We start from the raw sequence: 12,528 nt of genomic DNA, 5'->3' as shown, positions 1-12,528 counted from the left end.
GTGTGTTGTAGCAGTGTTTTGCCATTGAGAATGGGCTAGCATTCTAGTGTTAGCATGCTACGGTTAACCACCCCATCGCGGCTAGTGATAGGATTGTCCCCTGTCCTGGTTTTACCAGGATTGTCCTTCTTTTTAATAACCTGTCCCGGGAAATGTCTCTTTCACAAGGCTACGTGAATATTTATGATCAATTTATTATTTTCTCTCCACTTGAAATAGACTATGCATTGTGCACAGAGCGGTCAGTGTCTCTCGTGTGTAGAATGCGCTATTATTGGCTCTGTAGGGGACGTGACGTAAGAAGCACAAGTATCTAAGCAATCAGGTAAGCTAACAAATTAAATAAGATAAGTTTCTTCTTATGGGAATACTTGAGATATTTACAATTTTCAGTACTATGCAAAATCTTACTGCTGAAACGGCCAAATTTGTCTTGTGGGTCTGATGTCTAATGGACATTTTCACTGGTGAACAAAGCGGTTGGTTGGGTTATTGATGTGTCCAGGTTTTTTGTCAGACATAGGTGGCAAACCTAGCTAGGGACGTAGAAAGTTGTGCAGATTTTGAACAGACTGAAGGCAGGACACATTCAGAAACCTGTATCTGACTCAAAACAGCGTGGATAGTTTTTTCCCCAAGTTTGTATGTGTGTGGAAACACCAGAGACACAAACTAACACCCCAAATCCCAGAAAGTGTTTTTTTCCTAATATGGGCACTTAAAAGTGTGTTTAGTCTTGTCCTTAAACGGAACTTCCTTATTCCTTTTAATTCATGCAGTAAACTAAATAGTCCAGTAGTCCACTTAATAATTGATAGCTGACGGGAACACTGTGCAAAAAAGATTTCAGCTATAACAATTTCCAAATGTCCGTGGCTGTGGAAAAATAAGCATGGCTAATGTTGGCTCAAGTCTTCACCAGCATTAGTGTTTGTATTGACTGATTGTTGATATGAACAAAGCGGAATTATGTCAATTTTGTTGGCCGATTTTTTTAATTAGGATTAACTGAAAGCTGGAAAAATCCAATTTTATGTTTTTTTGAACACTATCACCAGTCTGTTGTAATTGTTGAAAGTTAAAGGTCTAAAACTGAAAGGCAGCTGCTTATCTCTACAATTCACCAACAAATGTACATCCTCCTGATGTTAAATGGGTAAGCATGGCTGTGAGAGTAATCCAGCGCATATTTTATTAAATATTTTACTAATTGTGCCTTTTTCGGACATAGTAGAGAGATTCAGAAATGACAGAGGAGGATAACTTGTGACATGAGTCAACACCCTTCTCAACAGAACCAGCAAGATACCCTGACACAGCCCTTCTAATGTAGGCCTATGCATGTGAAAAACTCTAGGGACGTCTGTTTGGTCCATAGCCCTTTCTCCACAACTACTGGATGCATATTTTGTTTCACAGACAAATATTCTACTGATTGAAATGATCCTCTGGCTTTTCTTTTAACTCCATTAATTTATGACAAAATAGCCTAACTACAAAACTAATATTTCCCATCAGCCTTTGATGTACTTTGTCTTCAGTGCTAATTAGCAAATGCTAGCATGCTAAAAAAAACTAAACTCCGAGGGTGAACATTGTAAACATTAAATCTGCTAGACATCAGCAAGTTATCATCATCATTGCAAGCATGCATGCTAAAATACTAAACTCCGAAAGTGAACATGGTAAGCGTTATATCTGCTAAACATCAGCATGTTAGCATCATCATTCTGAGCATGTTAGCATGCTAAAGTTCAAAACACCACTGTGTCTAATTCCAGCCTAACAGATGGAAGCCCTACCCCTAACTCTTTTTTGGTTTAAGAGCATCTTAAGCTTTTCTGTAAACATCCCAGATAGGGTCATTGTAGCACGCTCTATACCCACACTAATGTGTTCCTCTGAGGATTTAAAATGGCAGCATTTAATAATGACTGCTGTGAGCACAAAGCACAACTGCTTCCGAGATCCCTGGTAGCAAGATGTTCATTTTTTTGAATTTTCTGTCATTTTGAAAGATGGTATGAAAGGAATTTTGTTCAATCAATGTCTAACTCTGCACATTAAAATTTGCTCCTCTTCTTCCCTTTCCATCCTCTTCTCTATCCATGTGCAATTCAGAATCTGCCTGAGCACAAATTTAATCCCTTTGCACAATTTACTGGACATTCCATGTAAATAAAGCCATCTTCTTTTCCAACTATTTTAAAAGACTTTTCATTTAATTAAACTATCTATACCAGTAATCCTCTGCATTTTCTACATTACTGTAGGATGATTACATTTCTCACTTGGCTGGCTCTCATATATGGATATGGTGAAATATATGAAAAAGGAAAGAAGAGGATGTCGCATTGTCACCTGAAGCGTTTCCCTTTAGACAGTGCTCTGCTGAGAATAGGTGGGGTTACTCCTGATGTGCCTGGTGCCATGCTGTTGCCCTTAACAGATGATCCGCAGCTCTGCAAAACATGAAGAAGAATAGTGCATACAGGGACTTTGTAATTGTGCCTTCAGGATGTATCTTCATTAGTATCCTCACGCTATGAGAAAACTACTTTATTAAAGTTTAGCTTGTATTCGAAAACAAGATGTTCAGATGATAGAGATTATGTAAACCAACACAGGACATAAGATCAGGGTATAATACATAATGCTGGGCATACAGTAGGCCTATGTGGCTTAACAGCAAGTCCCCAAAAAGGTTTAAGTCCCCAGTCAGTTTGAGGATGTTCTCTCACTGATGTATAACCCCCCCTCCCTTAGTCAGACAGAGGGTCTTTAATTACACTTTACATTTTAAACCGCAGATTAGGAGAGGACACTTTGTGAATAAACTCCACTGTGGCCCTCAGAGCACTCCGGCTGCAATAAAGAATTAATCCCACACAAGATTACATTAATTGTTTCCTAAAGAATTCCCCCACTCATTTCTTTCCCTCTATTCTTATCAAAATTAACACCCTTATCTTACAACAGGCCAGAGACAGGGCTGTGGCACAGCGGCCATGAACGCTTCAAGAACCCTTTCTGTGAGACACTACTGTAAGTCACAAGATAATTCTGTTATTCCAGTTACAGTACATTCTGCACTGCCCCTTTCTCTCTGTCTGATTGTACAACATTAAAGCAACTGCATGTGACTTCTTGTCCAATAAGCCTCTTTTTCTCCCTTACACCCCTGACTCCCAGGGGGAGCTGTTACTGCTGTTCACTAGTTGTGCGAGAAAATAGGATAATTCTGGCCACCCTCTGGTGTACCCTGGAGGTGGAGAACGCCTCACTCTCTGTAACAATTACCGCCGCAAACATTCCCGGAGGATGGTATCTATGTCAGGGGATAAAATAAATAGTTTGTGGCAGACAATGGCAGACCTGTGCGGTGTAACCCATTTCACTTGTTCCCTTCTATCTCACTTTTGCCTTGTTTTATGCCACTTGTGAAAACCTTGGATAAACACAATGTGGATTTATTTCAAGGGGAGACAAAGGGAAAATACAGGAGCTTGACAGAAACAGAGAAACATCTATCAATATGTTGACTATCAACAACATAGCAAGGAGAAAGGTAAAACCTATGCATTCAGAGCAGCATTAATGCTCCTTGGATTACCATCAAATCACAGGTCTTGAACTGTGCATAATGGGATATTTGACCATTCTTCATGAAGGACATTCCTTGAGCTAGCAGCAGCACAAACCACCACCAGCTGTAGTTTACTGCTCAAACTGAGCAATGTATCAACGTGACTAGAACACAATTATGGCTCTACCTGACCAAAATCTTAATCAGCTGTTTTAGAATTGTGTGCTGACGTGCACATTAGCATTACATTAGACACTTTTATTTATTTTTTTAAGCTGCACTGGCCTGTCCTTTTATTAATCATGGAGCTACATAAAGAAGCTTTCATATCATCCCCACTGCTGCCACAACACATGCTAAACAAGTGGCTAATACTCATCCTTCATTCTATGTTCAACCCTGGTTAATTCTCTGATGACACTGTGCCTTCTGTTGTTGTTTTTTGAAAAGCTATAATAAAAAAAACCAAACTTATTTTAACGATCTAGGCGCACAGCGTGAAGTTCCTGGCACAAGTGCGTTTTGGGTGTATTTAATGGCAATAAAAAGGGTCCGGGCGCCAGGCCCATGGTTAAAAAGGGTTGTACTTAGTTTCTTAATCAATCAAAGGTGTGTTTTGGGCGTAACATGCAATAAAGAGTGTCATCTCCAATTCCCTTTAAATGCCAGGTGCGTTTGTACCTTTGTGCATTGCTATTATGATGGCGGATTTGGTAAGCAGAAAGGAGAGATTTTCAGAAGAAGAATCTGATATGTTCGTGCGTGAAGTGAAAGCGCCAATAACCATAATAACATGTAATGAGCTGTTAAAATAACAATAAAATGATGAACACACCTCTCTGTAAGACCAGCACACACATGGGCACAGGTTAAAGCTCAGATCGGACCCAAAACAAAACAAGCCTGACCCTGCCCGTGCACGTTGTGTCAGAGCCCGGCCCAACACATTTACTGTAATTGTGGGCCTCAGCCCAATTTAAACCCGACAATTTTTTAATGGCTGGGCCATTATAACTGACGTTCTCAACTACAATTCTGAGATGTTTGAACTACAGAAATCTGTTTAGAGTTATCTTAATGAATAATGCAACAAGGACGAAGCAGGTATTTGTTTATTCAGAATGGCATGGATTGCAAATGGAGCCAAATGAAGAAACATAAAATAAACCCTTGAACGTAGCTCCCTCAGCCGAATAGTGTGTGTAACAGATCAAAGCAGCAACATAATCAAAGCCCTGGAAGATATAGGAGACTTTCTTGTCTGGATCACCTAATTGATACTGTCCTTCGCCACGGTCTGCATGCCAACCCACTGGCCAACAACACGCCGGATAGTGGAGAGACCATATCTAGAGAGGCATAGCTTTCCCCCCACCCAATTAGGCTAATAAAGTAATGATTAAAAAAACACAAATGCCTAATCAAGGGTCAAGAATAGACTTTGTGCCCGACCCGGACCACAGGCACAAAATCTAAACTCTAGTGCAAGTGCATTTGCTATTTAAACAGTGTGGGCGGTGGACAGGAAATTGACAACTGCGTCAGTCATAATCTAGCAAAAACACTTGAGTCGGGTGTTGCACTGCACTGATACGGGTGCAAGAAAGGACCCATAGTTTTTATGCACATGAACTTTCTGGACATATTGTATTTCAAACTTTCTTTTAATTTGAAAAAACTCAAAGGGAGAGCAGAAACAAGCATCTGTCCAATGCTTGTTTAAACATTTCAGATATTTTAATCTTTTTACAAAAATAATGATCCCTTGCTTAGCTACTTCTGTTAGTACTTTTTGTAAATCTGATGACATAATTAGAAATCACATTTAAAAAGAGTTCATTTTCCATAATTGCCCCTTCCTTGGTGTAAGTTTTGTCATGTAGAAAGAAACCTTGGAGCATTGTAAAACTGACTTTGGTGTGTGACAGAACCCAGCCTGGTGTCACACCAGAGCTTTTGTTAAAATATTCTTATATTTTGGTGGATTTTCATTCAAAAGGCTCTGTTCTGTGGCCCTTATCATTCTTTATGCCCATAAAGTATTCCTACTGTATGCCCACCAGTAGCCTTGCATCATTCCTGAGGGTGACCCAGTCTCTTCTTAGAGTACGGCTAGTTAGTTATCTCCAGCTTCTGGTTGAAGGGAATTGAGTTTTTCTTCCCAGCCTGTGTGCCCCTATTCTTTCATGTTGGTGCATTTCTGTTTCAGTGCAGTGTCCATCCTTAGTATGTACCCTATCTCTTTGCATTTGAGACACAATCATAATGCCACAGAGGTGTTAAATAAACTCTCAGAGGAGGTGGGAGTTGTTTAATAAATCAATTACACATCTCATTTCCCTTAAAAGTACATTGAAACAAGTCATGCTATTCTAAACTACAGGATATGACTCATATATAATGCTTAACAGGTCTGCATATTTACAGTTAAGTGCAGCAGTGTGGCTATTCAAATTCAGAATTACAGGTGGAGGGAACATATGCACAGGAATATTTCCAGATGTGCAAATATGTATAGGTATTTGGGATGACAGATGGAACAGACAGACATAAAGATGTACAAATGCTGCATGAGCCAGGGCAGGTATGCAGAGAAGTTGGATATAATAGTTCAGGGCTGTTAAGTACACATAGTATAGAGGCAGTGCAGGTGCCCAGGTGTCTATTTTAAAAAGGTGCCAAGGGTTTAGTAACCTGAGTTGGCTCAGTCCTGGAGCATTGCTGCAGAGAGCATTGTGTAACAATGATGTCAGCATATACTGTATAAGTCTTTGCATTGCTACTCAGCACACCTTGAGGTAAATGGAATGGTCTATAACGGCAGAGTTCAGGGAGTTGAAATATTTTTGAGGTAGGTTAAAGATACTTGAGTGGCACATCAGTTTATCATAGAGAGGACAAGGAAGACACTGACCGAAATTGACTTTATCCTCCCCTCTACACCTGCATCAACAGAGCCAGTCTTCACAGCTCACTGCGCTCATCCCCCCTGCCTCAAACGCACACACAAGTTGCTGAGGAGTTATGCAGCAAATGTTTTTAGCCTCTTTAAAGAACACTTTGCTCTGTTCTTCCTTGTGCAGTTTTTTTTTCTTCATTTTGTCAGTCTTATTATTATTATCCATTTAGAGAAAATCAAGAGAACTGCACCACCCACAGCACATGTCTTCTCCCTAGCTGGTGGCATGCTGTGGGAGTGGGTGGAGAGAAGCAGTGGTTTGGGGTCGCTGTGTCAAATCTGTGAAAAAATAGGTTTTACTTGTTAATCCTTCCTCGGTCTGTTCAGCTCATGCCCCCTCCTGGGTGCTTATAGCCAGTGATCTTTCCCGTCCCACCTTCAGCTTCCTTCACACTGTTTTATTATAGCTTGTGTTTCTGTGTTGTGGTGTTATTACTGTTATTTTGGTCTTTGCCTTCCTCCCGGCTTCTTCCCTGTGTCCAGCTTGAAATGCATTTTGTGGCTGGATACAGGGCTTCACTACATGCTGAGGCCTCATTCTACATTCCTGTCAACACATTCTCATTTGTGCTATCATGATGTTAACATAATAGCACTCTATTGTGCTATGGGACAATAGGCCTGTGTCTGATTGAAATACAGTAAACTGGGCTCCTATGTACTGAGACTGGTTTGGTGTCAGCGGAAGGTTTTTTGTGTAGAGTGAGTTATGAATTTGTCCATTCAGTAGTGAAATCATGTGCTGTGTTCTGTCTTATCTGACTTATATTTTACTTAAACAGCAAATTCACAGCTACAGGATTAACATGTAATGATTTACGACTTCTTAGCTGTCAACCACTCAAGGCCATCTTTTCCAGTGACGCCTTCAAAAAGCTTTCGGATTGTGCTGACTGCAGTTTGCGGTTGCTTGCAATTTGTGAGGGTCAGTAACACCTGGAGATTTCCACATCTAATTAGGCCAGGGGAACATTAGCACATGCATATGATAGAAAAGCAGTAATGTGTATAACTTCCTCAAACAATGAAAGAAAGTGGCCCACTGAATAACAAAAACAAACAGCAAAATGGCATCTTATTAAGAAGAAAACAAAACGTGCAGATAATATGCAACTATTTTTCTAACACCAACCAAAGAGGGTACATTCACAAAAGTGCTAATGCGTCACAGCAATTGCACTCTTTTGATGAGACCTTTATAAGAGTGCATTAGGCTGCAATTACTCTGGGCTTCTGTGGAGACATAAGCCTTATCAGTGCTATCTACATCCTCCACATGCTCCTCTATGGAGGTCTGGGTCAGTTCTCTCTCCAGCAGTGGCTGTCACTGCAGGCGGTGGTGGCTTTCAATTAATTTCAAGCTACTTTGTTGTTTTATGTCTACACCTTTCCATTTCTTTTTACCTAAACCAGGGGTTTGTATTTGTGAGAAATTGCTACCAAAATTAGATTTTCCCCTTTTGACTCGTACTGTCTATCTCCAAAATGTCTGAGTGTTTTGTATCTTCATTAGATTAATAATTTATTCACACAACTTTTCTGAGCTGAGTTGAGGGTCACATTTTGCAAAAACTGCTCCATCCTGCTGAAAATTTTTAACTCTGCCCAAAAAGCGCAAAAAAAGTTGCAAAACTGTTCGATACAGCAAGTAAATGCACCAAAAATACATTTTTCACACTCTCAGGAGTAAAATACTACTAGCTAAGTGTCAACATTATTTGTCTACTATACAGTATTATTGCTGTGATTACATGGTGAATTTAGGATCAGTGACACGCCACAGATTAGAATTTCCAATCTGCACTTTGTCCTAGGAATCTGTCATTGTGAACATGACAAGCAGATTTTCTATATAACACATAATGCATTTATTTGAAACTCTTAATCCCCACTGTCGCTCAGCCCCTGTCAGATATGAGTGTGAACAAAAGGCTTCAGCCACTAGAGAGATTATTAAGACACACGTTGTACATCATCCTGTCAAGCATTCTAGACTCTGTTTTAAGAGAAGTACGATACATATTAAGATGATTTTTTTTTATGATAATAAAGACATAAGTGGAAATAAATCCATACTCTGTAAATACTTACCTTTTGGAGTTGAAAGCTGTATTGGAGCCTGGGAGTAGATTTGGACATGAGGCCAGAGGCGTTGACACTGCAGTCCCTCAGGCTGCGGCTATCAGAGAAATGAGCCTGGAGTTTTTCCCTATGTCTTCTAATGTGGGGAGAGAGAGAGATTGCAATATTACGAGTGAAATAAAGACGTAATCCACAACAAGAGGTGGTGTGTTGACAATACAGAGAGTAATTTAAGGCTACAATTAAAAAACGAAAAGAAAAAGGAACTGCGGTGCTATACTTTATTATAAATTGTCTGGCTCTATTAGCATTTTGCTGTGGTCAGGGTATTTCCTGCCTTCCCTCTAATGATAACTCTGTTTGTAGTCCAGTCATTGATTTCTATTGACCAGCTCTTTAGACACACATGTAACAGCAAGGTAGGTGATCAAATTTATTGACCTGATACCCTTTCATTCCAAACGCACGCACGCACGCAAACACGCACGCAAACACACACACACACACACACACACACACACACACACACACACAACACCACACACAACGATTTGAGTTACTTTGTTTTGCACAAAAAAAGACAGTCACTTAAAATGTTTTTAGTCAATCTAACATCTGTCAAATGTAATGAGTGCCTTGAGAGGTTAAAGAGGCAAAATAAAACACAAAATAAGCACCAGTCAATTTGCAACTCACATGTGAACAATTTTTTTTCCTACAGCTGTAAGTGAAGGTTTGATGATGGTGAAAAGCACTAAAACTGGTTACAAAAATAGCATTAGCAAAGAAGATGTCTTGCACGATTGAAAATGTAATTAACGCAGTGTACTGTGAAATGTCCATTACATGGCTTTGTGATATTATTCTGTGAAAAGAAAGTAACAAAGAGAGATTTTCCAGAAATACCTCCAGCGACTTGAAACTTACTTTACTGAGGGAGACACTAAGGAACATTTCTGGTTGGAGGTTTTAATGGAGAGATAATGTGCACGCATGTGTAACCAAATGTGACACTGATTGTGCAGGATAGGTGTTAATTTATCCATGTGAATCTAGAACAGACTTTCCAGTTCTCCTGCTTCATGAATAGCTTCAGTTCTTTGTCATCCAATATAACTGCTTCCAATCAGTTCCAATCTTCACCATAAAGCAGCTCTTTTGAACAAATCGCAAATGTGCAACAGAAATGTAAAAGGGGATCTTTTAGGTAAGTTAAATATAACAATCTGTCCTTTTGGATAACATTTTAATTGGATTAAAAATTAATTGATGCTAAAGACTTTTGGATTAAATGTTAATTCACCATTAAATCTTCATTCTTAAATACTAGGTCGCTAAACACACTCTGCAGCTGAGGTCTATTAAATGTTTCCTGAGTAGATGAAATTGCAAGAAGTTGGAATTTAAGAAGCAAATGACTAAACTGATTGAAACGGACAACAAACTAAACTGAGGGTTCGGTGCTGGGACCTATGCGCAATAAAATAAATAATAACATTTCTAATTATAAGCTAATTTCAAAACCCAATCCATGTTAATTAGCGACTGATGGTGAATATTTATAATATAATAATATAATATTTTATATAAACATCAGCACTATAGTGCTATGTAGTCCTACTTCCGTATGCTGCCTAATTACTAAATTTTGCATACCCATGCATAATTAACTAGCCTTTGATTTTCATTAATTTTGGTCTTTATAAATGTAAAAGTAACTCTTATCTCTGACTCCTCTGTATAGTCTTCAAACACTATCAAACATGCACAACTGGTTAATCTTCTCTGTAAGGTACCAATATGAGTGAAATTTCAGGTCTTTACTGAAGAGCAGAACAAACTTTATTGCACTTTATTGCAGGAGACGCTGCACTGTCTCACAACATTTGGGGAAAAGAGATTCAATTTAAAAAAGGACAGTAGGTTTGGATAATTTTTGTTACATTTATTTGGAGCTGTGGCTGTGTGGGACATGCTGCCCAAAGGCGCTTAAGTTCTTCGAACGCTACAGTACTAAAAAAAGAATACCATTTTTGTTTCATATCAAGATCAATTCATCACAACCTACATTCACTCCGTATTTAAACTCTGCTATTACTTTTGCAATGTCAGCATTTCTTTTCTCTCTCCTCCCTGCAGTGAGTAATTGACTTTGGCGGGCTGCTTTCGTGCTGCCTGGTTACCTCTTATCCAGTCGTGCACATGCACACACGTGCTTAGGGTCTAATGTTTTTGAACTTGCTCTAGCTTTTGCCTTATCTTTGTATCTTTTTTTTTTTTTTAAATGTTATTTAGTTCTGTGAAACACCTGCTTGCTGAAACCACTTTACAAATAAATCTTACATGAGTATCTATCCCAAAAGCATCCAACACAATTTAGATTTGATGCCTTGCTAAAACGTCGTCTAGCTGACTCACACTTAAGAATTTTAGTAGGCTCCATGCCATGATAGTAAAGTGCTCTTTCTGCACAGCCGGGGGCATACTCTACTAATGTGGTGCTGGCTGGCATCACTCACTTGTTGCGGCGGTAGAGAGCCATACACGCCACTCCAACAAGACAGATCCCTGAGGCAATGCTGAAGATGGACAGCACCTGCCTCTGGTAGGTGTCACCACTCTCTGCGGAGGAGAGAATACAGTTCAGGCCATCACATTTCTACTGTGACACAAAGAATATGGGCTGTGCATGTGACTGAGCATGGAGGAAGAAACACATCATGAATTAACATACCGAGCTCACATGAACGACGGATGGACGCACACACACAGACATCCACCCACAATCTTCATTAGCATAAAGCGACCAGTGCTGCTGTCAGTAAATGTCAGTGTTTGAGCATGGGATAGGGACATGGCAGACACAGGCAGGGCTCAGTGACATGTGCTAACTGAAGTGTGATAATCATTTCATTCAGACACACCCAGCAGGCAACGCCGATGGACTGGCTGCACAGCAGAGGCCACACCGAGTGCACGTGTGCGTGTGCGCACTGTATGTGTGTCAGCATGCAGAGACTGATGGCGACAGGGAATTAGGAGCAAATGAATGCTCCCAGAGCTTCTTGTCAGACCCCTACACATCAAAAGCATAGGCTTAAGGTCACAAGCAGCCGGGACAAGTAGCAGTTGATCCCAGCAGATATCTGTACGACTGAGCAGCTGGATTGGGGAGCTGGACTACTTACTATAGTGCATGGTGCAGAGGAGTGAAGGCGGTGCATGCACTGGCTTATGAAAAACCCGACAAATCTTCTAGTGGTCAATATGAGCATAGTCCAAAACGTGCAGTTTGGTATGTGACTAATCCACTGTGGAGAGTTGGAGAGACCTTAAAAACAACTTCCTGTTACAATACTCAAACAATCAAAAACAATAAATCCCCCTGTGTCTGATCTCACCACCTTGACAACTACAGGGTAAAGTGCAGAAAACATCACCACAACCTGTTCATGACCTTTGCGGGCTTGTCTGTGGCTTTTGATGCTGTCAACAGAGAACTGTCCTGGGAGGTCTTCTTCATCCATGGTTGTCTACCCTGGTTTATCAACTTCCCCCAACTCTTGTTTTAAGGGCTCAGATGGAAAGCTTCCTGTGTTCCGAGATTACACTGGGGTGCAACCAAGCGGTCTGTTTGCACCAATCATTTTTCTTTTTTTCCCCTTCTTCTGCATTACATTAGCGCTGCATCAACACATTTAAGGGGTAGTGTGGTGTAACTGAGTTTAAACTGGAGGGAAACCTTTTTTTAATTTTAGAATGCTTCTGGCAAAATATGAAGATAACATCAAAACACATCGTGGAGTTACAATATGTGGAGATATATAGATATAAATATTGTAACTCCAGGATGTGTTTTGATGTTATACACACACACACACACACACACACACACACACAC

At 40.0% G+C, this 12,528-nt stretch overlaps 1 protein-coding gene across 2 annotated transcripts in view; it reads right to left on the bottom strand.

Moving 5' to 3' along the window:
• Positions 1 to 12,528, bottom strand: part of nrg3b (neuregulin 3b) — a gene marked incomplete at its 5' end in the record, with an annotated part of 215,288 nt that overhangs the window by 7,108 nt on the left and 195,652 nt on the right. For both annotated transcript variants that reach the window (XM_032502026.1, XM_032502027.1), the window contains 3 exon segments: positions 2,362 to 2,462; positions 8,637 to 8,763; positions 11,147 to 11,249. In XM_032502026.1, the coding sequence (XP_032357917.1) occupies positions 2,362 to 2,462; positions 8,637 to 8,763; positions 11,147 to 11,249 (331 nt within the window).

Source organism: Etheostoma spectabile, chromosome 21 (genome assembly GCF_008692095.1).
Source record: "Etheostoma spectabile isolate EspeVRDwgs_2016 chromosome 21, UIUC_Espe_1.0, whole genome shotgun sequence".
Lineage (NCBI taxonomy): Eukaryota > Metazoa > Chordata > Actinopteri > Perciformes > Percidae > Etheostoma > Etheostoma spectabile.
The sequence above is the reverse complement of the archived record's forward strand: the minus strand, read 5'-3'. Positions and strand labels throughout refer to the sequence as shown.